Raw genomic sequence first — 27,250 nt, forward strand, 5'->3', positions numbered from 1 at the left:
AATTAGAAAGAGCAATCTGCAAATTCATCTGGAGTAACAAAAAACCTAGGATAGCAAAAACTCTTCTCAAGGATAAAAGAACCTCTGGTGGAATCACGATGCCTGACTTAAAGCTTTACTACAGAGCAATTGTGATAAAAACTGCATGGTACTAGTATAGTGACAGACAAGTAGACCAATGGAATAGAATTGAAGACCCAGAAGTGAACCCACACACCTATGGTCACTTGATCTTCGACAAAGGAGATAAAACCATACAGTGGAAGAAAGACAGCATTTTCAACACATGGTGCTGGCACAACTGGTGGTTATCATGTAGAAGAATGTGAATTGATCCATTCCTATCTCCTTGTACTAAGGTCAAATCTAAGTGGACCAAGGATCTCCACATAAAACCAGAGACACTGAAACTTATAGAGTGGGGAAAAGCCTTGAAGATATGGGCACAGGGGCAAAATTCCTGAATAGAACAGCAATGGCTTGTGCTGTAAGATCGAGAATTGACAAATGGGACCTCATGAAACTGCAAAGCTTCTGCAAGGTAAAAGACACCGTTAATAAGACAAAAAGGCCACCAACAGATTGGGAAAGGATCTTTACCTATCCTAAATCAGATAGGGGACTTATATCCAATATATATAAAGAACTCAAGAAGGTGGACTCCAGAAAATCAAATAACCCCATTAAAAAATGGGGCTTAGAGCTAAACAAAGAATTCTCAGCTGAGGAATACCACATGGCTGAGAAGCACCTGAAAAAATGCTCAGCATCCTTAATCATCAGAGAAATGCAAATCAAAACAACCCTGAGATTACATCTCACACCAGTCAGAATGGCTAAGATCAAAAATTCAGGTGACAGCAGATGCTGGCAAGGATGTGGAGAAAGAGGAACACTCCTCCATTGTTGGTGGGATTGCAAGCTTGTACAACCACTCTGGAAATCAGTCTGGTGGTTCCTCAGAAAATTGGACATAGTACTACCGGAGGATCCCGCAATACCTCTTCTGGGCATATATCCAGAAGATGCCCCAACTGGTAAGAAGGGTACATGCTCCACTATGTTTGTAGCAGCCTTATTTATAATAGCCAGAAGCTGGAAAGAACCCAGATGCCCCTCAACAGGGGAATGGATACAGAAAATGTGGTACATCTACACAATGAAGTACTACTCAGCTATTAAAAAGAATGAATTTATGAAATTCCTAGGCAAATGGTTGGACCTGAAGGGCATCATCCTGAGTGAGGTAACACAATCACAAAAGAACTCAAATGATATGTACTCACTGATAAGTGGATATTAGCTTAGAAACTTAGTATATCCAAGATATAAGAGACAATTTGCAAAACACATGAAATTGAAGAAGAATGAAGACCAAAGTGTGGACACTTTGCCCCGTCTTAGAATTGAAAACAATCACCCATGGAAGGAGTTACAGAGACAAAGTTTGGAGCTGAGACAAAAGGATGGACCATCTAGAGACTGCCATATCCAGGGATCCATCCCATGATCAGCTTCCAAACGCTGACACCATTGCATACACTAGCAAGATTTTCCTGAAAGGACCCAGATATAGCTGTCTCATGTGAGACTATGCCAGGGCCTAGCAAACACAGAAGTGGATGCTCACAGTTAGCTATTGGATGGATCACAGGGCTCCCAATGGAGGAGCTAGAGAAAGTACCCAAGGAGCTAAATGGATCTGCAACCCTATAGGTAGAACAACATTATGAACTAACCAGTACAGAGGAGCTCTTGACTCTAGCTGCATATGTATCAAAAGATGGCCTAGCCAGCCATCAGTGGAAAGAGAGGCCCATTGGACTTGCAAACTTTACATGCCCCAGTACAGGGGAACGCCAGGGCCAAAAAGGGGGAGTGGGTGGGTAGGGGAGTGGGGGTTGGTGGGTATGGGGGACTTTTGGGAAAGCATTGGAAATGTGAATGAGGAAAATACCTAATAAAAAATTTAAAAAAAAAAAAAAGGTGGCACGAGCTTTTGAACATTTTCTTATTCACATTATGGTTCTATTCAGCAATCAGTATGAGCAGTAATTTTGTAGCTAAATAAAGTAGCTACATTGTTTCATTTTAAAGAATACAACTTATCAGAAAGTGATACATGTCCAGAACTTCTCCAAAGAGTTTCCAAATCACAGAAAATGAGGGTTGTTCTTTTTCTGGAGACACTTGCTGCTTTACACTTTTAATTTTGTACTCTGTTCTAACTACTGATTATTATCATTTGTAAATTATCGAGTAGACCTACAGAATCACTATTAAAATGTTCTTTCCAGAATTAAAAAAAAAAAAAAAAGAATGAGATATATCAGGCCAGGCAGTGGTGGCGCACATCTGTAATCCCAGCACTTGGGAGGCAGAGAGGCAGGCAAATTTCTGAGTTCGAGGCCAGCCTGGTCTATAGAGTGACTTCCAGGACAGCCAGGACTGCACAGAGAAACCCTGTCTCGAAAAAACAAAACAAACAAACAAACAAACAAACAAAAACCATGAATTATATCTTAAAACAATTAATCTGTTTGTTGAATATTTCAGTTGAAAATATTAAAATCATGTTCTACAAAAAAAAAAACAAACAAACAAAAGACCCCAAGATTTTACCTATTACCACTAGAACTATATAGCAAGAAATGAGAATTTTAAAAATACCTAATCATACACATAGATAGGTGGGACCTCAGTGGTTAAAAGAACACTGGCTGTTCTCAAGGACACTGGTTCAGTTCCTAGCACACATATAGGAGCAGGCAACTCCCTGAATCTCCAGGTCCTGGGGATTTGCACTCTTCTTACACATGGTACACAGACACAGGCAAAACAACCAGAAACATAAAAAAAATCAATTTTAAAAGCTATAGAGTGAAGGGTCTCTAACTGGCCTGAACATGGCAAACATGGCTCTGGTACTTGATACAGCTTGAACTAGGTGAGCATAGTTCTGTCAGGTCTTACCTTTCTCCCCTATTCCCTCTGTCTTGCTAAAAGTCATTAGATTATGTCCCGAAAACAAGCCACAAGATCTATTGCCTTATTTAGCCACTTCTTCCTTCAAAGGCTGATATCAAGAGCCAACTCTCAAATTATTGAAGTCCAGCAATAAAAAGTTGCTTTGGCTCATCGAATTAACATACCCTGTTAAAATTAAACACCCCATCCTAACATGGGGTTTCCCGTTATACCTTTATACACTGCCATTTACCTATGTTACGTCTGTCTCCTCTTATACAGAAGTAATCCTTTGTCCTGCTCCCTTCTGGGACAAATACTCCTCCTCCCTTCCTTCCTTCCTCCTCCATCTTTTTCTCTTATTCCCTGCCTGTTGTTTCTCTGGGGTAAACTAATCTTTGGGCTGAGAACTTAATGCTGAGGACCCTGAGCTGTTACTTTCCCTATCATAGAGGAATGGAACAGGATAGAAGAACAAAATGCAGAAAATATATTAAGTGTACAACTGGGTGATAACAAGCCAGATCCTGTTTCAATCTGAGACAGTAGCTAGAAGCCTATTTAACATATCAAATTAGACCTGGCCTCCCAGCATCCCCCAGTCCCTACCCATTAATCAGTATGGCTGGCTTACCCCACCCTCTATTTTGAACTCTTTTGCCTAGGGGTTAGGCTTGCTCTTCTCCCAGAAGCTCACATATGAAATACACACACATGAAATAAACACAAACACACACATCAGGCATTTTGGTTACCCATTTTTTTTTTTTTGTATTTTTTGTGTCTTTGTCCTCTTGGCTGCTGTACTTGGTTCCTCTCCCACTCTTCCCCTTCTCTTTCTCCCACATGGCTCAGGGTCATGACTACTCTAAACTCTCCATATGGCTATGTGCTCCCTTTTATCTTCAATAAACTTTCTTGTTCACCATACCTAGGAGCAGTCGTGTACTTTCCTTTTTTATTTGTCTTTTCTTCATTCACCTGGTGTCCAAAACTGGGAGTGGCTCCACCCATCAAATTTGATTCTGGAGTCTACCTCTTGCTGCTTTTTCCCTCCACCTTATCTAATTCCATCTCTCCTCACCTACTCAGCAAGTGTCCTCTCTCCCTTTACACTCTTTTTGGCTGCCCACCACATAAGCACCTCTCATTCACCTGGCTATGGGCATATCCCTACTATATTCTTTGAGACTCATCACCTGGGCAATTCTACTTACTAAGACAATTGCACCTGTCCAGTTGTTTTCTCTACCTGCTCTGTCCTCTTTGTCTCTCGTGCTCTACTGGCTGTTATTACAAATGTCCCTGCTTTGTCTACTTTCCTTATGAAAGCCACACAGGTGTACCAGGAAGCTACCTCATACCCTATCAGGTTCCCATCATCTGTAAAGGGTGCTTTTCTTCTGTGCTTTGGGACATTTCTCCCTGACAAATCTTTCTGGGACCCAAAGATAGAAACAGAGAATTTATTCTTACAGCTTATCCTCTGTAACTTGAGAGGCAGAGGCAGGTGGATCTCTTAGTTCAAGGGCAGCCTGGTCTACAGAATGAGTGCTAGGACAGCCAAGTGTACACAGAGAAACCCAGTCTCCAAAAAGAAACAAACAAACAAGCAAACAAAATAAAACAAGACAATAACAACAATGACAAAATAAATGAAAACCCAAACAAAGTACAAGTTGTTCCTGATCTCTAACATGTATACTCTGCCTGGCATACACACACACACACACACACACACACACACACACGCACACGTACACTCACATGCACACGCACACAAGCATTCACACACACACACACAAATCTACTTTTCAAAAAATGATGTACTTTCTCCCCAGTAACTGTTGTCATTCCTTGATATCAAATACAATAAACACTTATTTACAGGAAAACAATCTTATTTTATTTCTGTATGGTACTCTCAAGTATACATTAACAATATTACTTCTTTTAAGCATTTTGTTGTATTTAATAATATGTACAAAGAAAAGATGGAATAGTTAACAGGCAATTTCAAATTCATTTCCTTTAAGACTTTGTATTTTTTATAAAGTTTTGGCTAGAACAAGTCTTCTAGCTTTGGTAATCATTAAAACAAATTTAAATAATACTGTTATAGTAAATATATAACACTTTACCAGTAAATATATTTACTTTACCAAACTTTTAATTACTTTTCAAAAATCTAATATACTAAAATATACTAAAATAAAACAATTAAGTGTAACTTTGAAAAATACAAAGTTTAAAAAGTGTTATTTTAAATTTATTTAAATTCTTATAATTAAGATTTTCACCCAAATGTATACTTTTCTGTTTCTTCAGCAAACAGCAAAATGAACAGATTCTTAGATATAAAGAACAGAGTTTTACAGAACACTACACTGAATAGGAACTAAATTCTGAAGAGGATAAACAAAGGTGTTAGAAAGTAGGGTTGGTTATAGTCTGGCCTTTGCTTAGCAATAACCAAATTCCTATGTAACTAAATAATTTTAGCAGTGAACTTAAATCTAGCATATTGCAGAGGATGTCAAGCATCAATTACTTAAGAGTTCTAATCCTATAAATTAAACAGCTAATAATAAGTATCATTGGCACAAAAATAAAAGCAGCAGCAAAAACAGAATATGAAGTACCATGAAAGCCAAAGGTGCTGCTTATCAAATAGAAAAGTTCTTCCCACATACCAGTAGCTTAGTAAAAGAATAAAAGAAATGTTTTCTTCAAAATTTATAATAGTCAAATCCAACGAGCTGGATTCATTTAATATGTATTACAAGAATGAATGCCTTTAAAATGTTACTTCTCAAAAATAAAATAACCATTTTTTTTATTTTCTAGTGAATACCAATATATATGCTACCAAAGGAAAAAAGCTAGGAAAAATAAGACTGGCTGAAATTGCCCATTCTATATTCTTAGAGAACTTACTAAGTTTGTAAAATGTCATAACTCCTTCTACATTTTCTGTCCATTAAAGACAAGATTCAAAGAAAAATAGTCTTGTGTTACAGCTTTCCAAAAAAATTTCAAGTAAAAGCTGAAATTGCATTAAAATATTCTATCTATAAAAAAGCTTTACCTTCTGTTTTTTAACTATTAAGGTCAAGAGAATACCATTATTTTTCCTCTTTCTAATTCTCCACCTGAGTTTTAGTTTTTCTGAATACCAAGTATACAAACGATATCATATATCTCTGGGTATTTTGAGGCTACTGTAAATTAAATAATCTCATTAAAATTTTGTTATTTTTAAGGAAGGGACAGATATACCTAAAATTTAAACTGCATTTTGATGCCAAACTTATAAAGTACTTTTTAGTAACAATGGACATCTACAAATCTGCAAAACTTAATCTACAGTAGTTCTTTTTACATAACATAACTTCAAGACAAACAACAAGTCATAACCAAACAAGAAAAAGCAAATATTTTCATTAAGATTTTCCAAAATTTGCTATATAGGAGGAAAAAATACTACAAGCCAAATAAAAATGATGACTAAACAAAAATGAAAACTAAGCCCAAACCCATTTAACATCTTATAATCAGCTGTGGTAGATACCCAAATAAGAGTTGCATTGTCAAAACTCTGAAAATATTAAGAAATTATTTCCCTATTTTCACAGTGAGACATATCAGAAAAACTTCTCATTTATGTTAGCAATATCTCTAATGTATATATTTTGTATCAATGCTACTTTTCATGTTACTTATATTACTTTTTTTTTAGAAAAATACCATCAAGATGAGTAAGGTATGACACCTAGGCTTCTGAGGCTAAAAACTCAACATAAAATCAGGGATTGTGTTGTTAAAATTTATTTCTCACACTTTGTCAGTCTGTAAAGGATATATTGAATACCCTATTTAATAAAACATAAAGTCAAATAGGCGCAATATCATCTTTATATTCACTTGACAAATTCATGATATTGGATGTGAACAAGGATGCCTGCTTTTAAAATGAATTTACTGTCTCAATGCCAATATCCCTATATGTTAGGATTATACACTTAGGGCAGGCCAACTTTATGATGTCGCATTATGTGTTGATTCTTTTCCGAGGGTCTCCGGAATCCTTTCTTGCAGAAGTCACAGCTGTGAGGATAGTCTTTCGTATGAATGGAGATAACGTGGCGCTTAAAACCTGAGGCATCTTTGGTGCTATATTCACAGTACTCACACTGATAGACTTTTCGGCTACTGTGGGTCTTCATATGCGTTTGAAGCTCACACTGTTGTTGAAATTCCTTTTTACATCTCTTACACTTGAATGGAACATTCTTTGTGTGAGCTGAGAGAATATGGTGACTAAGCAGAAATGGATCTGGACTATTAAAGTCACAGTGTCTACATTGGTGCATTTTTTTACTTTTATGGGTAGCCACATGCTTCTTGAGTTCTGAAGGCCTATGAAATCCTTTGCTGCACATGTCACATTTATGAGGATACGCCTTTGTGTGAACGGAAATTATGTGTCGCTTTAAATCACTTGAGTTTGAACTCTTATGGTTGCAATGTGAACATTGATGTGTTCTGCTTTCTTGGTGCAGAACGGCATGTTGCTGAGCCTCTTTGTTATCTGAGAAAGTCAGGAGACAGATGCCACACTTCAGTGGTATCTCTTTACTATGCTTAGATTTTATATGAGTTTTCAAGTTGGAAGAGTCTGCAGACTTGTACTCACAATACTGACATTCATAGGGCTTCTCTCCTGTGTGAACTCGTATGTGCTTTTTGAGTGCTGATGGGTGACGGAAACCTTTACCACATTCTCCACAAATGTGAGGAAATTTCTTCCTGTGGACCACCAAAAGGTGGTGATTCAATAATGTCTGTTCAGCTGTTTCATAGTCACAGAACTTACACTTACATGTTTTGTTGACTCCTTTTTCTGTATGCATTGTTTTGTGAGTACACAAAGTCCCAGCATGAGAAAGATTCTTCCTACAGTCATCACATTCAGTGGTCTTTTCTGTCTTAATGGTTAGCTTGTGGCTCTCCATGTGATTATGTAAGCTTATCTTCTTGTTGGTACTGTAATCACACTCAGTACAGTGATATTTTTTATTAGCAAGGTATTCAGGATGGTTTTTTGTATGTCTTTTCAAAAACCTTTTGGTCTTAAATTTTTTCCCACAAAACATGCAAGGATAGACACGTAAAGTTTGTCCATCAGGAGCAACAAATATTGCTAAAAAGGGAACAAAACAGGAAAAAATTAAACTACATTCTTTTTTGTTTATTCATTAAGTTTAAAGTACATTTTCTAAACTTTATCAGTTTTTAACATTCTTTTCACTGATTTCAACATATATAATGCAATCATAAGAAAAGAACCTGATTCACTATGATTGGATTAATTTCATTCCTTCCACTTTAAAAAAAAATCAATGAAGCTTTATCACATTAGAGGCCTGTAGAAAATAATTTTCAAATGAAGCTAAATACTTAATTAGGTTCACTATAACCTGAACCCTGAACTTTTAAGTAATCTCTGACATTCTCCAATAGTGCTTATAAAAATGGAATACACACAGCTATATTCTCCCTAAACACACATCTTAAAATCAATTCAAAGAAGAGTTACATCTTGTTAACAAAGTGCTCTCCTGTCTCTCCAAGATGTGCTTGTTTAAATGGTATGTTTAGAGGCCCATAATTTCAAGTATTGAGGAAAGAGGCAAGAAGATCACAAATTTATTGCCAGCTTGACCTGCAAAGGAAGAATATGTCTTCAAAACATAGAAAATAAAGAAAAGACTGATTGTTTTAGCTTCACACTAAGCAAACTAATAGTCAAGTATGAGGGCTAATACTTTGAAGAAGCTGGATTGCCACAAGTTTGAGATTAGTCTTGGCTAAAATGTGAGATCCCATTAAAAAATGATAACACATTTATGGCTATATTTTTTGTTTAAACAAAACAACCAGGGAGTTAAGTAATTTTTCCTTAATGTTTGATCTGCAGTCTGTTTGTTTTTTTACTAAAGCAAGCTATTCATGACTATCAGTAAATGAAAACATCATTATACCCAGGTCAACATGTAACAGCATTTCCTCATATAATTTTTACAGTCTACACAATAGAATTATTACTTCCTTACCTGACTGGTACTGTTTGGATTCAGGTCTTTTTTTCTTTTTTGATTTTTGTTTTGGTACTCTGTCAAGGCCACCAGACTCATCTTGGTTTAAGAGAGCACTGGCAGTGACATTCTGGTCTTCAATTTCATCAGAATTATTATCTAACAATGTACATCAAAAACATGATATAATGTTATGGGATAGGAAGTATTTATTGAGTACTACAACAATGAAAAGTAAGATCCGATTGATAATGTCAGAAACTTCTTTTTTAATGAAATGGAATTAAGAACATTTAATGAAATGGAATTAAGAACATTTAGTTGAAAATTACCTAACATGGTATTTTGGCAGTTTGCTAAAACTGTTAAGTTATAAGCCAATACAAAAGAAAGCAAATGCCAGGTAGAAAGTATGTGTAATTTTATTTAGGTAAAAGTTAAAGAAAAATTTGAACTATATATTCTCAGTTACATAGTTTAATCACTTACTGAATTTAAAATAAGATCTTAAGATCTCAGAAACCATTTCTTAGTAAATGGGTAAGAGGCTGGAAAGACAGCTTACTTAGGTGAGAAAGTACTTGTGTGAGGCTTTGGGTTTGAAACTGACACACATGTTTTTGGCTTTTTAAAATTTTAATTAGGTATTTTCTTCAATTACATTTCCAATGCTAACCCAAAAGTCCCCCATATACTCCCCCCGACTCCCTTACTCCCCACTCCCACTTCTTGGCCCTGGTGTTCCCCTGTACTGAGGCATATAAAGTTTGCAAGACCAATGGGCCTCTCTTCCCAATGATGGCCGACTAGGCTATCTTCTGATACATATGCAGCTAGAGACACAAGCTGGGGGTGGGGGGAGATATTGATTAGTTCATATTGTTGTTCCACCTATAGGGTTGCAGATCCCTTTAGCTCCTTGGGTACTTTTTCTAGCTACTCCACTGGGGGCCCTGTGATCCATCCAATAGCTGACTGTGAGCATCCATTTCTGTATTTGCTAGGCCCTGGCATAGCCTCAGAAGAGGCAGCTATATCAGGGTCCTTTGAAAAAAATGTTGCTAGTGTGTGCAATGGTGTCAGCGTTTGGAGGCTAATTATGGGATGGATCCCCGGGTATGGCGGTCTCTAGATGTCTCAGCTCCAAAGTTTGTCTCTGTAACTCCTTCCATGGATGTTTTGTTCCCAATTCTACAGGAGGGACAAACTGTCCACACTTTGGTCTTTGTTCTTCTTGAGTTTCATGTGTTTTGCAATTTGTATCTTATATCTTGGGTATTCTAAGTTTCTGGGCTAATATCCACTTATCAGTGAGCAAATTTGTATTTCAGAGGACTTGTGATAAAAACTGCATGGTACTGGTATAGCGACAGGCAAGTAGACCAATGGAATAGAATTGAAGACCCAGAAATGAACCCACACACCTATGGTCACTTGATCTTTGACAAGGGAGCTAAAACCATCCAGTGCAAAAAAGACAGCATTTTCAACATGTTTGTTAAAACATGGGACGTTTTAAACAGAGGCAAAGCATTCTAGACTGAGGTAAAGTTCTTGAAGCTCAGGAAGTACACAAAGCAAAAGCTTCAGGAAGTCCCTGAAACTGATTGTTCACACTGTGTCCCTTTTTTCTTAATCATATTTAATTAAGCAGTAGGAAAGGTAGAAAGAACTGTCAGATAGGCTAAGTGACCCTGAAGAAGTTCAGAACAGGTGTGCTACCTGGAAGTGAGAAATACTGCCTTCAACAGTCTTCAACTTGTCAAAATGCTTACACAGGTTTCCAGATTTCATTTGCCATGTTGAGATAGGTTCTAGCAAAGCAGTTTGCTGTCTTTGGATCATTCTGTTCCTGTAAGTAACCCAGGATTCCTAAAATAACTTCAATAAACTGAAGGGCACGCCAATTTGGATTTCAACTATATCCATATTTTGGTTTCTGTCATTGTTTCTTTATCTGAAATGACTAGACATGTCTTAACATCTGTCCAGAATTAATGCTACACAACTGGCTCTACATATATGAGCCCATCCATGCATCCACATTCATACACATCCTCATGTACTCCATACCTCCAACAAGAATAACTAAATAAGTATTAAATTTTCACGCTGTTACTTACCATAAGCTGCTGTCCATGCAATAGGTAGGAAAGCTGCTTTTATTTCACTGACATCCATCTGTTGCTCATGCTCAGGAGTATCTGCAGCTGTGCCACCAGCATCTTCATCTCCTACAATTACTTCTATAGAAAACTCATTTACTTTAGCCACATCTATATACAAATTATCTTTTTTGTGTGACTGTTTAGTATAATCTCAGCAAAAAGTAAATTACTTCCATAAAAATTATAGTAATCAATGAAAATGGAGTACATTCCACTTTTTATATTCAATAATGTATTTTTATTTGCAATTTCAAGCAAAAGTCTTACATAATAATCCTCGACTACTCTGAAATTCAATTTATCACAAAATTTCCCTATTTCAGCCTTGCAAGTACTAGGATTACAAGTATATGCCATCATGTCTTGGTTTCTATTTATTTCTTTATTTTTTAATTTTAATTTTTTTGTTTGTTTGTCTTTTTGAGACAGGGTTTCTCTGTGTAGCCTTGTTTGTCCTGAAACTCACTCTGTAGACCAGGCTGGCCTTGAATTCAGAAATCCACCTTCCTCTGCCTCCCAAGTGCTGGGATCAAACGTGTGCGCCACCATGCCTGGCTACTTGTTTATTTTTCTAAAGCAACAATTTAAACACAATTTAAGAACTTCAAGTCTCAAAAGGAAAAATCTGATGAAGACCTCAGAAGATAAAACGGTCTCCCATGCTCATAGATCTGCAGGATTGGCATAGTAAAAATGGCCATCTTACCAAGAATAACCTACAGATTCAATACAATCCTCACCAAAACTCCAACTCAATTCTTCACAGAGATAGAAAGAGCAGTTCTCAAATTCATCTGGAATAACAAAAACCCAGGATAGCAACAAATATTCTCAACAATAAGAGAACTTCTGGGAAATTACCATCCCTGGTTTCAAGCTGTACTACAGAGCAATATGATAAAAACACCATGGTATTGGTACAGAGACAGACAGGTCAATCAATGGAATAGAATTGAACCCACACTCCTATGATCACACAAAGGAGCTAAAACCATCTAATGGAGAAAAGTAAAAAAACCAAACCAAAACAAAACAAAAACATCATACTCAACAAATGGTGATGGCTCATAGAAGAATGCAAATTGTCCTATTCTTATCTCCTTGTACAAAGCTCATGTGCAAGTGGATCAAGGACCTCCACATAAACCAGACACACTGAAACTAATAGAAGAGAAAGTGAGAAAGAGTCTTGAATACATGGGCACAGGGGAAAATTTCCTGAACACCAATGGCTTATGCTTTCAAATCAACAATAGACAAAAGAGATCTCATAAAATTGCAAAGCTTCTATAAGTCCACAGACACTGTCAATAGGACAAAATGGCAACCAACAGATTGAGAAAAGATCTTTGCCAATCTGATAGAGGGCTAACATCCAATATATACCAAGAACTCAAAAAGTTAGACTCCAGAGAACCAAATAATCCTATTTAAAAATGGGGTACAGAGCTAAACAGAGAATTCTAAACTGAGGAAACTTGAATGGCAGAGAAGCACCTACCAGAAGCACCTTCAACATCCTTAGTCATCAGGGAAATGCAAATCAAAATCACCCTAAGATTCCACCTCACACCAGTCAGAATGGCTAAGATCAAAAACTCAGGTGACAGCAGATGCTGGTGAGAATGTAGAGAAAGGCAACACTCTTCCATTGCTGGTGGGATTGCAAACTGGTACAACCACTTTGGAAATCAGTATGGCAGTAACTCAGAAAACCAGACACAGTATTACTCAAGGACCCAGCTATACTACTCCTAGGCATATACCCAAAAGATGCCCCAACATATAACAAGGATACATGCTCCACTATATTCATAGCAGCCATATTCATAATAGCCAAAAGCTGGAAGGAACTAGATGTTCTTCAATAGATGAATGGAAACAGAAAATATGGTACATTTGCACAATGAAGCACTACTCAGCTATTAAATAAAAACAATGACTTCATGAAATTCACAGGAAAATGGATGGAACTAGAACATATCATCCTGAGTGAGGTAACCCAGTCACAAAAGAACACACACTGTATGCACTCACTGATAAGTGTATGTTAGGCCCAAAGCTCAGAATACCCACAATACAACGCACAGACTACAAGAAACTCAAAAAGAAGGAAAACCAAAGTATGAATGTTTCATTCCTACTTTGAAGGGGGAACAAAATGATCATAGGAGGTAGATACCTGGGAGGGAGAAAGGAGGGGGAGGTGAAAAGGTGGGGTCAGGATTAGGTGTGGGAGAAGATGAGGGAGAAGTATAGAGGGTCAGAATATTGAACAGAGGGGGATGTGGAATTAGGGGTAGCCACTAGAAAATCCCAGATGCCAGGAAAACAAGAGGCTTCCAGGACCCAACAGGGATGACCTTATCTGAAATACCCAGCAAAGTGGAGAGAGAGCCTGTTTGAGATCATATCCAGAGATTAGGCATGGCCCCACAGTTGAGAGATGGGGTCAACCAGTCATCTCAAAAATATTAATCTAGACTTGCTCCTTTCTAAAGGAAATGAATCGAATGGAGCAGAGACTGAAGAAAAGGCCATCCAAAGACTGCTCCACCTAGGAATCCATACCATCTGCAGACACCAAACCCAGACACTATTGGTGATGCCAAGAAGCACTTGCTGATAGGAACCTGGTATAGTTGTCTAACTACTGGGGGACCCCAGTGGAGGAGTTAGTGGAATGACTAAAGGAGCTGAAGGAGCTTGCAACCCCAAGGAAAACAACAGTATCAACTAACTGGACCCCTCAGAATTTCCAGGGACTAAATCACCAATGGAAGAGAACACATGGAGGGACCAAGGGCTCCAGCTGCATATGTAGCAGAGGATGGCCTTATCTGGCATTAACAGGAGGGAGGCCCCTTGGTCCTGTAGAGGTTCAAAGCCTCAGCACTGGGAAATGCTAGGATAGTGAGACTAGAGTGGGATGATGGAGAGCACCCAGAAGCAAGGGAGAGGGAGGATTCAACAGTGGGTTTTTGGAGGGGAAACAAAGAAGGGGGATAAGATTTCAAATGTAAATAAATAAAATAACCAAGTTTTTATATATATACACATACACACACACACATACACACTTAATTACTAAGTTTAAAATTCAAACAAAAGTTAAGTACACATTCTTTCTTGAAGAAAATATTAACATCCTTTGTGATATGGTAGCATAATAATCTCTATGCAGGTCTGCTGTTATACTGCTTGCTTTAAAAAGAATTAGATTTTATAGAAACAAAATCTTCTCCATTCAAAGTAAGCCATGTACTTACCAGTATCTTCTTCTTCCTTTTGAGAATCACTGGCTGACATATAAATGTTGACTCTGGGAACACGAATGCTAGTGCTCTGATCTGTGACTTCAGCTTCATTGCCATTTTTGGTCTCACTCTCTACTGCGTGTATAGTTTCTCCTAAAAGAAAACAAACTATATTGCTGGGCTAATATCCACTTATCAGTGAGTACATATCATGTGAGTTCTTTTATGATTGGGTTACTCACTCAGGATGATACCCTCCAGGTCCATCCATTTGCCTAGGAATTTCATAAATTCATTCTTTTTAATAGCTGAGTAGTACTCCATTGTGTAAATGTACCACATTTTCTGTATCCATTCCTCTGTTGAGGGGCATCTGGGTTTTTTCCAGCTTCTGGCTATTATAAACACGGCTGCTGTGAACATAGTGGAGCATGTGTCCTTATTACCCATTGGAACATCTTCTAGATGCCCAGGAGAGGTATTGCAAGATCCTCCAGTATTACTATGTCCAATTTTTGGAGGAACCGCCAGACTGATTTCCAGAGTGGTTGTACAACTTGCAATCCCACCAACAATGGAGGAGTGTTCCTCTTTCTCCACATCCTCACCAGCATCTGCTGTCACCTGAATTTTTGATCTTAGCCATTCTAACTGGTGTGAAGTAGAATCTCACGTTGTTTTGATTTGCATTTTCCTGATGATTAAGGATGCTGAGCATTTTTTCAGGTGCTTCTCAGCCATTCGGTATTCCTCAGAATGAACTCACATGATATGTACTCACTGATAAGTGGATATTAGTCCAGAAACTTAGAATAGCCAAGATACAAGTTGCAAAACACATTAAACTCAAGAAGAATGAAGACCAAAGTGTGGTCACTTTGCCCCTTCTTGGAATTGGGAACAAAACACCCATGGAAGAAGTTACAGAGACAAAGTTTGGAGCTGAGACTAAAGGATGGGCCATCTAGAGACTGCCATACCCGGGGATCCATCCCATAATCAGCCTCCAAACACTGACACTATTGCATATGCCAGCAAGATTTTGCTGAAAGGACCCTGATATAGCTGTCTCTTGTGAGGCTATGCCGGGGCCTATCAAACACAGAAGTGGATGCTCACAGTCAGCTATTAGATGGATCACAGGGATCCCGAATGGAGGAGCTAGAGAAAGTACCCAAGGAGCTAAAGGGGTCTGCAACCCTATAGGTGGAACAACATTATGAACTAACCAGTACCCACAGAGTTTGTGTCCCTAGCTGCATATGTATCAGAAGATAGCCTAGTTGGCCATCATTGGGAAGAGAGGCCCCTTGGTCTTGCAAACTTTATATGCCTCGGTACAGGGGAACACCAGGGCCAAGAAGTGGCAGTGGGTACATAGAGGAGTGAGGGGGAGGGTTATGGGGACTTTTGGAATAGCATTTGAAATATAACTGAAGAAAATACCTAATTAAAAAAAGAAAACAATATATGAAAATTAATTTGGGACTTGACTTATTTAATGTACTAGGTTTACCTTTTATACTATCAGCATATTATATTACAAACGTTCAAAGAAGCTTTCCAAATTTCCAAATTAAACAGCTATTAAAAATCTATGTAATATCAGCATGTGTCTGATGGCACATGCTTTAATTCCAATACTCTGGAGGCTGAGGTAAGCATATTACTCTGAGTTTGAAGCCAAGCTGGTTCATATACATAAGGTGAGTTCCAGTTCCACCAGGGTTACATGTGAGACCCTGCCTCAAAAACATACACACGCTGGGTGTGGTGGCACACGCCTTTAATCCCAGCACTTGGGAGGCAGAGGCAGGCGGATTTCTGAGTTCAAGGCCAGTCTGGTGAGTTCCAGGACAGCCAGCCAGGGCTACACAGAGAAACCCTGTCTCAAAAAAACCAAAACCAAAAACCAAAAACCAAAACAAAAAACATACACACACACACACACACACACACACACACACAAAGAAACAATCACAAAGAATAATGTAGAAAAATATAAATATTTATACACATTTAAAAATTATATTTATGAAATATATAAATAGCATATATAGTTATAACAAACATATATTTATTTAAAATTAAAAGTTTCCTTACCTAATTCATCCACTTCTGAGTCAGCTTTAAGAATGCACACCTTGATAACTTCTGGAGATGCTTCATCCAATTTAGAAGAATCAGTTCCTGACTCTGCATTCATGGTAACTTCAGAGGAACCTTCAAGATCTGCTTTGCTAGGTTCATCCACTAAATAGGAAATGTATTATAAACCTTTACATTAGATATAAAACAAAATAGGGCTTTGTTTTTCTTTTTTTGAAACAGAGATGAGGAGGGGCTGGCTGGATTGCTCAATACTTGATTTAAGATTTGCTCTGGAGTCTGAAGCCTTGGAGTTTGATTCTCAGAACCAGTAACAGGAGTGACTTCTAAAAGTTGACTTCTCTTCTGTAATCTTTTCCCTCTTCTCAAATACACACTATACACACACTATTATGTAAGTTTCCAAAAGAAAAAAAAAATCCTTTTTTACCTGAGGCAAGAGATCTAGTTAAGAACACTTGCTGTTCTTGTACAAGACCAAGGCTCCCAAATACCCACATAGGCAACTCACAACCACCACTATCTTCATTCCAGGGGATGCCTTCTTCTAGCTTCATGGGCAATGCACACTGTGGTATGTACACACACACACACACACACACACACACACACACACACACACACACACACGTACGTATACTCTGTCTCTCTGTCTCTGTCTCTCTTTGTCTCTCTCTGTCTTTCTCTTTGTCTGTCTGTCTCTGTCTCTGTCTCTGAAATAGAAGCTGGCAAAATACTGAAATACATAAAGGAAACTACATAAGTAAACAAATTTTAAAAAGAAGTTTCTTCTTAGAAATATAGTCTCAATAGTGACAAATAAAATTGGATGATTTCTGGCAAATACTAGATGCAAAACACCTTTTCCATTTTTCAGGACTCTACTGTAATTTAATTACCTTAGTAGGTAAGAACTGCATCATTAGACTATGTTAAGTATAGAAGTAATAAAATATTAAGAGAAAAATGATTTAGAACAATCTAAACTCATCTAGTTCCAAAAAATATGAAGAGTAATGAAAAAGCATATTTTTTTCATTTACTCATCTATAAATAAAAGTACCAACATGGTAAAGCCAGCAAACATCTCTTTAATATAATATTTTCTTAGCTCTACCTAATATTTATTTTTGAATACAATTTAATTACATGTATTTCTATGAAAATTTTAGTTGAGAAATGTGTCTCAGAAGAGTGCTTGCCTAACATGAACAACGCCTTGGGCTTCATCCTTAGCAGTGCATTAATTTTGCTAGTGATTCTATAACTGCAATGCCAACACAGGCCAGTGGAGGCAAAAGGAGTAATAATCAGGAGCCATTGCTACAAAATGAGTTTGCGACCAGCCTGGACTAAAACTGACTATAAACAAACAAATGACATCTTTTAAAAAAAAAAAAATCAAAGTATCATTATTAGAAAAGTACCATGCAGTGTCAAGAGAAAATGTGTTAAGTTCAGCACAGTAAATATCACTTAAGTGCAAGTATGGTAAGAGAAAAGTTTTAAATGCTTAGTCCATATTTTCCGTGGTTTATATACTCCACCTCCTTCAAAAAATTTTTAAAAGCTTATTTTATGGGTACGAATATTTTGTTTGCATGCATATATTTACACCTACAGAAATCAGAAGACGATACTGAAACCCCTGAGCAGAAGTTATGGGTGGTTGTGAGTTATCATGTGAATTGAACTTATGTACTCTGTAAGAACAAGTGCTTCTAAACATTAAGCTATTTCTCCAACCCCTTCATACCTTCATTTTCCTGTCCTCCCACTGCTCTGCTCCTTTCTTTCTAGCTATCTTTCTTCTTTAAAATCACCTATCATATCATCCTCTCTAAAATTCTTTCTCTAATTTCCCATTTAAGACATTGTTTTGTCTTCTGTAGCTCAGTTTCTAGTTTTTGGTTTCTTGAGAAAGTGTTTTTCTTTGTAGCCCTGGCTGTCTTGGAACTCACTCGGTAGACCAGGCTAGTCTCGAACTCAGAAATCCGCCTGCCTCTGCCTCCCAAGTTCTGGGATTAAAGTCGTGAGCCTTCACTGCCTGGCCAGTTTCTAGTTTTATAATCTACTTTCCAACTCTAACTCTCTCTCTCCTGTATGTATGTATATTTGGTATACACATACACATTCACAGAGACAAAATATATGTTGCATATACTATATATAATATACAAGATATTATATAACATATAACATACACACATATATGTATTTACATGTGAAAGAAAATATGATGATCTGGCCATACACTTCTGGTCACTTTGGACACAGTACACAGACATATATGCAGGCAAAACACCTAACTATATATACTAATGATTTAAAAAATTGACAAGTTCTTTAAAAAAAAAGAACAAAATTTCAGTGCTGATAATAGGATCCAGGCCTTGTTTTTAGTAGATAAGGACTCTAATACTTATCTATATCTAGCCCTATCTTTGACTTGGCTGAAACAACAAACTTTGCTGAGATGTTTTATCTTATTTAAAAAAAAACTTTAAAATAACTATATGCTTCTAAGCTGCTGAAAGAAACAATATGCCCTATGTATTTTCATGTAAGTAAAAAAATGCAGAAATGTTAAAAATGTTATTTTCAAATAAAATTTGTAATTATCTGCAATAATAAAACACACATATATTTATAGAGATCATTCTATGAGCTTGAAAATCTTATCAACTTCCCAATGCACTGCTTTCATTCTTGCAAACCCAGAAACCAGATTCACACGCCTACCTGCTTACTAAAAATTTTATTTTACTACTATGAAGGATGGTTTTATGCCAACTTGAGACAAACTGAAATCATCGGAAAGGGGGAACTTTTTAAATAAAATAGATAAGACATGAGAAGGCCTACTCCATTGTGAGTGGGGCCATCTCTGTGCTGGTAGTCCTGGGCCCTTTAAGAAAGCATGCTGAGCCAAGTATGGGGAGCAAGCCAGTATGCAGTACCCCTCTATGGCCTCTGCATCAGCTTCTGCCTCCAGGTTCCTGGCTTGTTGGAGTTCCTGTTCTGATTTCTTTCAGTGATTAAAAAAGTGTTAAGTCTAAGCCAAGTAAATCCTTTCCTCTTCCTTTGCTTCTGGTCATGGCGTTGTGTCACAGAAATAGTAACCCTAAACAAATACCTAATATTATACACTATTAGGTATAATTTTTGGCCAAAAACAATAATACAAATATAAATGGCCTCATATTCTTGAACTTTACTGGCCATCTAGTCTAGCAGAATTGATAATCTTCAGGTACACTGAGAGATCTCAGAAGATAAAGGGAGAATGATCAAGAAGAAAAATTTCTGGCTTCCACATTCACGATAACCAGTGCTTGTAAAACTGAATATTCATACACCAACAAGTAAGCATATTCACATACAAAATGAACTGAAAAACATCTGCTTAATAATTCAGGCATTGTTGCATATACTTGAAACCCTAGTACTTATCAGTGTCCAATAAGAGAATCACATATTCAAGTTCAGCATAAGACCCTGTCTAAAACAAAATAAAACAGTAAAAACAAAAACATACTTTTGATAACCATGTGGCTCAAGACTTACAAGACATCATCAGATAATCCTCACAGTTGATTTTGTCATTATCTTGCTGCTCCAGAGGCATCCCACTGGAATCTAAGACTGCTTCAGAAACACAATCTGCTACCAGTATATCTGAAGTGTCAGCTGTTATAGGATCAGTGATGACTTCTGTTTCTACAAGGCTATCATGAATCACTTGTTCAAAATGTCCTACATCAGACACATGTATAGCTTCACTCATCAAGACATGTTCAGGCATAGTCAATGAGGTTGACGTAATACCAGATGTTAAAATGTCTGGAATTAAGAACTGTGCTAAAGACACTTCTTCTGCTGTACCTAAATTGAGAACTTGCTCAGGAATAATGACATTGTCAGATATATCTGTTTCTTCTAAAATATGTGAACAGTGAACATCTTCAATAAGAACATTTTCAATAACATCTTGAATTATAACTGAGCCTGGATTATCAGGAACAAAATTATGCACAGTTACATCTGAATTAGCTAAAAAAACAGTTTCTTGTACTTCCACAACAATCTGGTCACTATCCATGTGTACTGCATCAGCTCCTTAAAAGATAAAAAGAATTTCAAGGTAAGTACATGTATCTCAAATAAAGTAAATGCTTTTAAATTTCTATAAGAAAAGCAGACTATTACCACACACACACACACACACACACACACACACAATGAGTGTCTACTTTTAGGTTATGTAACAAAAATTAACTAACAAAACTTAAAAAGAAAAACCTTAGCTTTGGGATAGTCATAGGAAAAATATTTAGGAAAGAATTTTAATGTATCAGCATATATTTCTTATTGTGTTAAAATCTTAAATGAAATCTTAAGTGAAAATCTTAAATAAAACAAGCAAGCAATGCAATTTAGAAACATTTCTCATATTACAATTCCCTTTACCATATTTTATCACTCTAAGAACACTTATTGTTTACTCTGACTTGTTCTTATTCAGTAACTTACTTATATCCTTGTCAGTGATAGCAGCCAACAAAAATATCATCCTTAGTGAAACTAAAATAAAACACTCATGGCATAAATGAAAAGTATACTGGTAAAGGTACACAGTTAATGACAAAAGACAATTGACTGAAAAAGGTATCTGACTGGAGAGTAAAAATGAATGAAACTTCAGTTGCCTTTTAAGAAATTTGATGTTAAGGACTGCAGAAGTGGGACCTAGACTAAATAACAAGTATGCAGCTCCCCTTCAGCTCTTCCTTTCAAGACCCAATTTTCCAAATTTCACTGAAGTTTCTCAGAATATTAAATACCAATCTACATTGAGGGTACAGTTAAGAAATGAAGTAAAAAGGGTGAATCCTTGAAAACCCATTGAGATGAAATGATTTAATTGTATCACAAACCTGGCACATTATATGGTATTCAACAAATTTTATTCAGATTAAAAGCCACAAAATGGGATCCACACAAATCAGGAGCCTTCTTTTATAAAAATTATAAGTGGACTGAGGAAGAAATTAGGGAAAAAACACCCTTCACAATAGCCACAAATAATATAAGATATCTTAGTGTAACTCTAACCAAGTAAACAAAAATGATCAGTATAAGAACTTCAAGCCCCTGAAGAAAAATCAAAGAAGTCCTCAGAATGTAAAAACTGGCCTGGATGTCTCAGACTGGAGCAAGTCTCTTTGGAGGCAGATAGTGCTTTGTGACGTGGGTTGGAGTAGGCTTCTGGGAGGCAGTCAGTCCTGACTCTGGTTAGGACATGCCTCCTGTGTCCCTGGTTAGGGTAGACTTCCTGGGAGACAAGCAGGTTTTGGGATTGGTGTTGGAGGCAGGCATGTTGCTTTGCCATGGTGAAGGTGGAGGGACAGACCAGAAGGAGGCTCAAGCAGAGCAGAATAGGTCCCACATCTACTGTGCTCTGTGTGTGGGGGGGGAAGGTCTCAGCTGGCAGGGGTATTTGTGTGGGGGTCTCAGCTGTGTCCCTGGTTAGAGCAGACCTCTTGGGAAACAGGCAGGCTGTGAGGTTGCGGGGGTGAGGAGGCAGGCATACCAAAAAATGGATACTCATTTTATATGTGTGTGTGGAAAGATCTCCCATGTTCATGGGTTAACACAGTGAAAATGGCCATCTTACCAAAAACAATCTACAGATTCAATGCAATCTCCATCAAAATCCCAATACATTTTTTAACAGACCATGAAGGAGCAATTCTCAACTTCATATGTAAAACAAAACAAAGATAGCTAAAACAATTTTCGACAATGAAAGAAATTCTGGGGGAATCACCATCCCATACTTCAAGGTCTACTACAAAGCAATGGTGATAAAAAAAAAAAAAAAGCCCATGTGGTATTGGTACAGAGAGAGACAGGTCGATCAATGGAATAGAATTAAAGACGCAGAAACAAACTCACACCTAAGGAGACTGATCTTTGACAAAGAGGCCAAAAACATACAGGGGTTGGGGGGAGGAAGGAGTAGGGCATAGTAAAAGGTGCTGGTCTAACGGCATGTAGACAAATGCAAATTCATCCATTTTTATCACCTTGCACAAAGCTAAGTCTGAGTGGATGAAAGACCTCCACATAAAACCAGAAAAACTAAATCTAGTAGCAGAGAAAGTGGAAAAGAAGCTCAAACTTATTGGTACAGGGAAATTTTCCTGAAGAGAACATTATTAGATCAGGCTCTAAGATCAAGAATTGACAAATGGGACCTCATAAAAACTGAAAAGCTGAGCCGGGCATGGTGGCGCATGCCTTTAATCCCAGCACTCAGGAGGCAGAGGCAGGCGGATTTCTGAGTTCGAGGCCAGCCTGGTCTACAAAGTGAGTGCCAGGACAGCCAGGGCTATACAGAGAAACCCTGTCTCGAAAAACCAAAAAAAAAAAAAAAAAAAAAAAAAAAAACCTGAAAAGCTTTTGTAAGGCAGAGGACACTGCCAATTTGCATTCTACAGACTGGGAAAAGATCTTCACTAATTTCACATCTAATAGAGGCCTAATATTCAAAATATATAAAGAACTCAAGAAATTAGACTCTAAAAGTTCAAATAATCCAACTTAAAAATAGGTAAGAGAAAATCTAAAATGACAGAGAAGCACTTAAAGAAATGCTCAACATCCTTAGTTAACAAGAAAATACAAATCAAATCTCTTCAAGATCAAAAACTCAAGTGACAGCACATGCTGTTGAGAATGTACAGAGAGAGGAGCACTTTTCCAATGCTGGTGGGATTACAAATTTGTACAACCACTCTGGAAATCAATCTGGCAGTTTCCCAGAAAGTTGGAAATAGCTCTACCTGAAGACCTACTTATACCACTTCTGGATATATACCCAAAAGATGCTCCACCATATCACAAGGACACATGTTCCACTATGTTCATAGCATCCTTATTCATAATACCCAGAAGCTGAAAAGACGTCCCTCAACCGATGAATGGATACAGAAAATGTAGTTCATTCACACAATCAAATACTAATCAGCTATTAAAAACGGGGGCATCATGAATTTTGCAGGCAAATAGGCAGAACTAGAAAATATCATCCCGAGTGAGGGAACCCAGAACCAAAAGAACATGCATGGTATCTACTCACTGATAAGTGGGTATTAGCCAAAAAGTTCAGAACACCCATGATACAACTCACAGACTATAGGAACCTTAACAAGAAGGCAGACCCAACTGTGGATATTTCAAACCCACTCAAGAAAAGGGAATAAAATAATCACCAGAGGCAGAGGGAGGGAAGGACTTGGGTGGGAGAAGGGGGAGCAGGAAAAGGGGGATGGGCAGAATGAGGTATGACATGAGACAAAAGAGAAGCTCAGTGGGCCAGGAGAATAAGTGGAAATAAGGAGCAGTATAGGATGGGAGCAGGAGGAACCTCTAGTATGTCCCAGAGAAGAGAGAAGCTTCCAGGACTCAATGGGAATGACAATTCCTGAAATGCTCAGAAGTAAAGAGATGGGTCTGAAGAGACCACATCCAGCAGATAGAGCGGTCGCCAGTTGAGGAATGGGGCCTGGCCACTCACCCATCTTCAAACTACATACAGGAACCAGGTAAAACAACTCAAATTTAAAGATCAGGTTGTATGCTTAAGTTTGCAATCTTGGACATTTAACCTTTGAACTTCAGTTTCCTTTTTCAATGAGGATAGTAGTAACTGACATGCATGTCATAGGAGTGTGATGATGTTCAAATGTGAATGTATGAAAGGCATCCTGAAAAACTGTAAGGAGAATTTTTATTATTATAATGACGGTAAAGAAAACATAGGCCCTATTATAGAGAAATAGCAGTATTAATTATCTCTACTCAAATGTCCTCCAATCTGCTACTTAGCCCAAGTTCTAAGATTACTTATGGTAAAACAAAAAACACTAATAGTTCTAAGTTTTCCCTTCAAAGAATCTATCTCCATTTTTGTAGTATTAATTGTATTTCAGTATGTTCTAAAGAATTAATTATAATTTTACATTAGCTATCACAAACTAAAACCACCAAAATGAGAATCAAAGGACCATGACAAATTAAGACACATAGAAAATAAAGAAAGGTTAATAAAATTAAATTCATAAAATCATTACAAACTTACTTTACCTACAAGAATTCTTAAGTATTTTCTTATAAAGCATTTCATTATATTGCAAATGTAACAAGAGTAGTAATTGGAAACCCCACTGCTAGAACTTCATAAGTAATTTTTCATATGCAATTTTGGGACTGAGGATCAACTATATTCCTGATGCTATCTCTTTTATAGGGGTGCATATGCATGAAAAGGTTGCAAAATTAATATGGGATAAACACAAAAGGACTTTAAAAATATCTAAACTATGGAAGGGAATAGTAGGAGAATGACAAAATCATGATACATGATCTAAGATTAAGACTGTGTAAAAGATTTTGTTATTGTACATCCATAATGAGGTAAGTACTGAGCTATTTGTTGACAATGAAATGAGGAAATTTAGTATGGTAAGCAAACCTCCTCTACTATCTGTATCATCCAACACAATCCATTCCACATTGCAAATATGTCCACAATATAAAAATTACTACAGCCTGTGATTGTGAGAAGTTATGGCTTATCCTGCAAGAAATTTTTCAATGTAATTTCAATATTATGAATTTAAGCTGATTAGCCTAGATATGATGGGTATGTTCCGTCTCACAAGATGAACCTCAAAGTACAAACTTTCCACAGCTAATTTTAAAAAGATAATGCAAAAATCATAAAGATATTAATTTGATACTACATGAAAGAATAGGCTATGGAAATAACTCACTCAATAAGTACTTGTTGTAAACATTAAGACCTTAGTTTGATCTCTAGCTCCTATGTAAAATCCTGTACGTGGTATATCTGTAAACTTTTTTGTTTCATATTACTTTGGGTATTTATTTTATCTTACTGGATTTTTGCTCATACATCATGATTTCCAATTTTGTGCTTTAATGAGTTTTGTGTATGTGTGTCTCTGAGTGTGTATGTATGTTTCTTCTTTTTGATTTCTTTAAAAGCCTGGTTTGTTTAGTGGTTTTGTTTGCCTATCTGTTCTCCAAAGAGGGAGAAAGAAATCATGAAGTTAAAGAGATGGGAAGAATATGAGGAAGGGGAAACCATCATCATAATTTATTTTATTATATATTAAGATAGTTTAATAAGAATAAAATAAGATACTGTGTATGGTAGATCGTGCCTGTGTGTAGTAGACCATCTACTGCTAGAAAGATACAGGAAGGAGGATCTCTTGGCTCAATAGCTAATTAATTTAGCTAAAAAGTGGGCCTCAGGCTCAGTAAGAAACTCTAAAAAAAAATTAAGGTGGATGGTTCCTGAGGAATGACATCCAGTGTCAACTTTGGTTTCCATACACCATACAGTGATATAGAGGAAGAAAGCAGATGTCCTATCACATTCATCTAAGATGATTTGTTTTGAGCAAAACCAGAATGTGATTATAAACAATTTCGCCTGAAACTTCATGAACATAAAAAGGTCAGTTAGTCTCTTTAATGAAGCTAATGTTATATTGAGATACCTCAACAAACCATGGTATTTATGAGAAAATTAAGAACACTATCTTTCGGTGCCTCAGGCCCCGGCAGGAGCCTCCTTGGCTCTGGGACTCCGCGGAGGGCAGGCTGCATGGGTGACAGTGTGGAATACAGAGGCCAGCCGTTTCTGGGACAGGCGAGACCCACAGAGCTACTGAGGCGGCGCCATCTTCGCCTCCAGACAACCGGCCACCTTCCTGGCCAAAGCAACACAGCTTCTGGGAAAGATCCTGTTTCGGGCCTTCATCTTCAGCGAGGAGGAGGTCCAAACACCAGATAACTGTGCACCTTCCCTGAAAGAGGAGAGCTTGCCTGCAGAGACTGCTCTGACCACTGAAACTCAGAGGAGAGAGCTAGTCTCCCATGTCTGCTGATAGAGGGTAACAAAATCAACAGAGGAACAATCTCTAAACAAAGACAACTATAACAACTAACTCCAGAGATTGCCAGATGGCGAAAGGTAAACATAAGAATCCTACTAACAGAAACCAGGACCACTCACCATCATCAGAACACAGAACGCCCACTTCGCCCAGTCCAGGGCACCCTAACACACCTGAAAAGGTAGACCTGGATTTAAAAGCATATCTCATGACGATGGTAGAGGACATAAAGAAGGAATTTAATAACTCACTTAAAGAAATACAGGAGAACACTGCTAAAGAGTTACAAGTCCTTAAAGAAAAACAGGAAAACACAACCAAACAGGTAGAAGTCCTTATAGAAAAACAGGAAAACACATCCAAACAGGTGATGGAAATGAACATATCATACGAGACCTAAAAAGGGAAATAGACACAATAAAGAAAACCCAAAGTGAGGCAACGCTGGAGATAGAAACCCTAGGAAAGAAATCTGGAACAATAGATGCCAGCATCAGCAACAGAATACAAGAGATGGAAGAGAGAATCTCAGGGGCAGAAGATTCCATAGAGAACATCGGAACAACAATCAAAGAAAATACAAAATGCAAAAGGATCCTAACTCAAAACATCCAGGAAATCCAGGACGCAATGAGAAGACCAAACCTACGGATAAT

The 27,250-nt window shown here is 37.4% G+C and overlaps 1 protein-coding gene across 1 annotated transcript in view; it reads right to left on the reverse strand.

Moving 5' to 3' along the window:
- Positions 1-6,781: 6,781 nt before the first annotated feature.
- Zfy1 (zinc finger protein 1, Y-linked) overlaps positions 6,782-27,250 on the reverse strand; it is a 72,203-nt gene continuing 51,734 nt past the window's right edge. The window contains exons 4-9 of the mRNA NM_009570.4: positions 20,167-20,718; positions 16,594-16,743; positions 14,503-14,643; positions 11,189-11,311; positions 9,084-9,224; positions 6,782-8,170 (exon numbers count right to left, since the gene is read on the reverse strand). Of these exons, the coding sequence (NP_033596.3) occupies positions 6,990-8,170; positions 9,084-9,224; positions 11,189-11,311; positions 14,503-14,643; positions 16,594-16,743; positions 20,167-20,718 (2,288 nt within the window). The 3' untranslated portion in view covers positions 6,782-6,989. The remainder of the gene's footprint in view (positions 8,171-9,083; positions 9,225-11,188; positions 11,312-14,502; positions 14,644-16,593; positions 16,744-20,166; positions 20,719-27,250) is intronic.

This window comes from Mus musculus, chromosome Y, assembly GCF_000001635.26.
Source record: "Mus musculus strain C57BL/6J chromosome Y, GRCm38.p6 C57BL/6J".
NCBI classification, from domain to species: domain Eukaryota; kingdom Metazoa; phylum Chordata; class Mammalia; order Rodentia; family Muridae; genus Mus; species Mus musculus.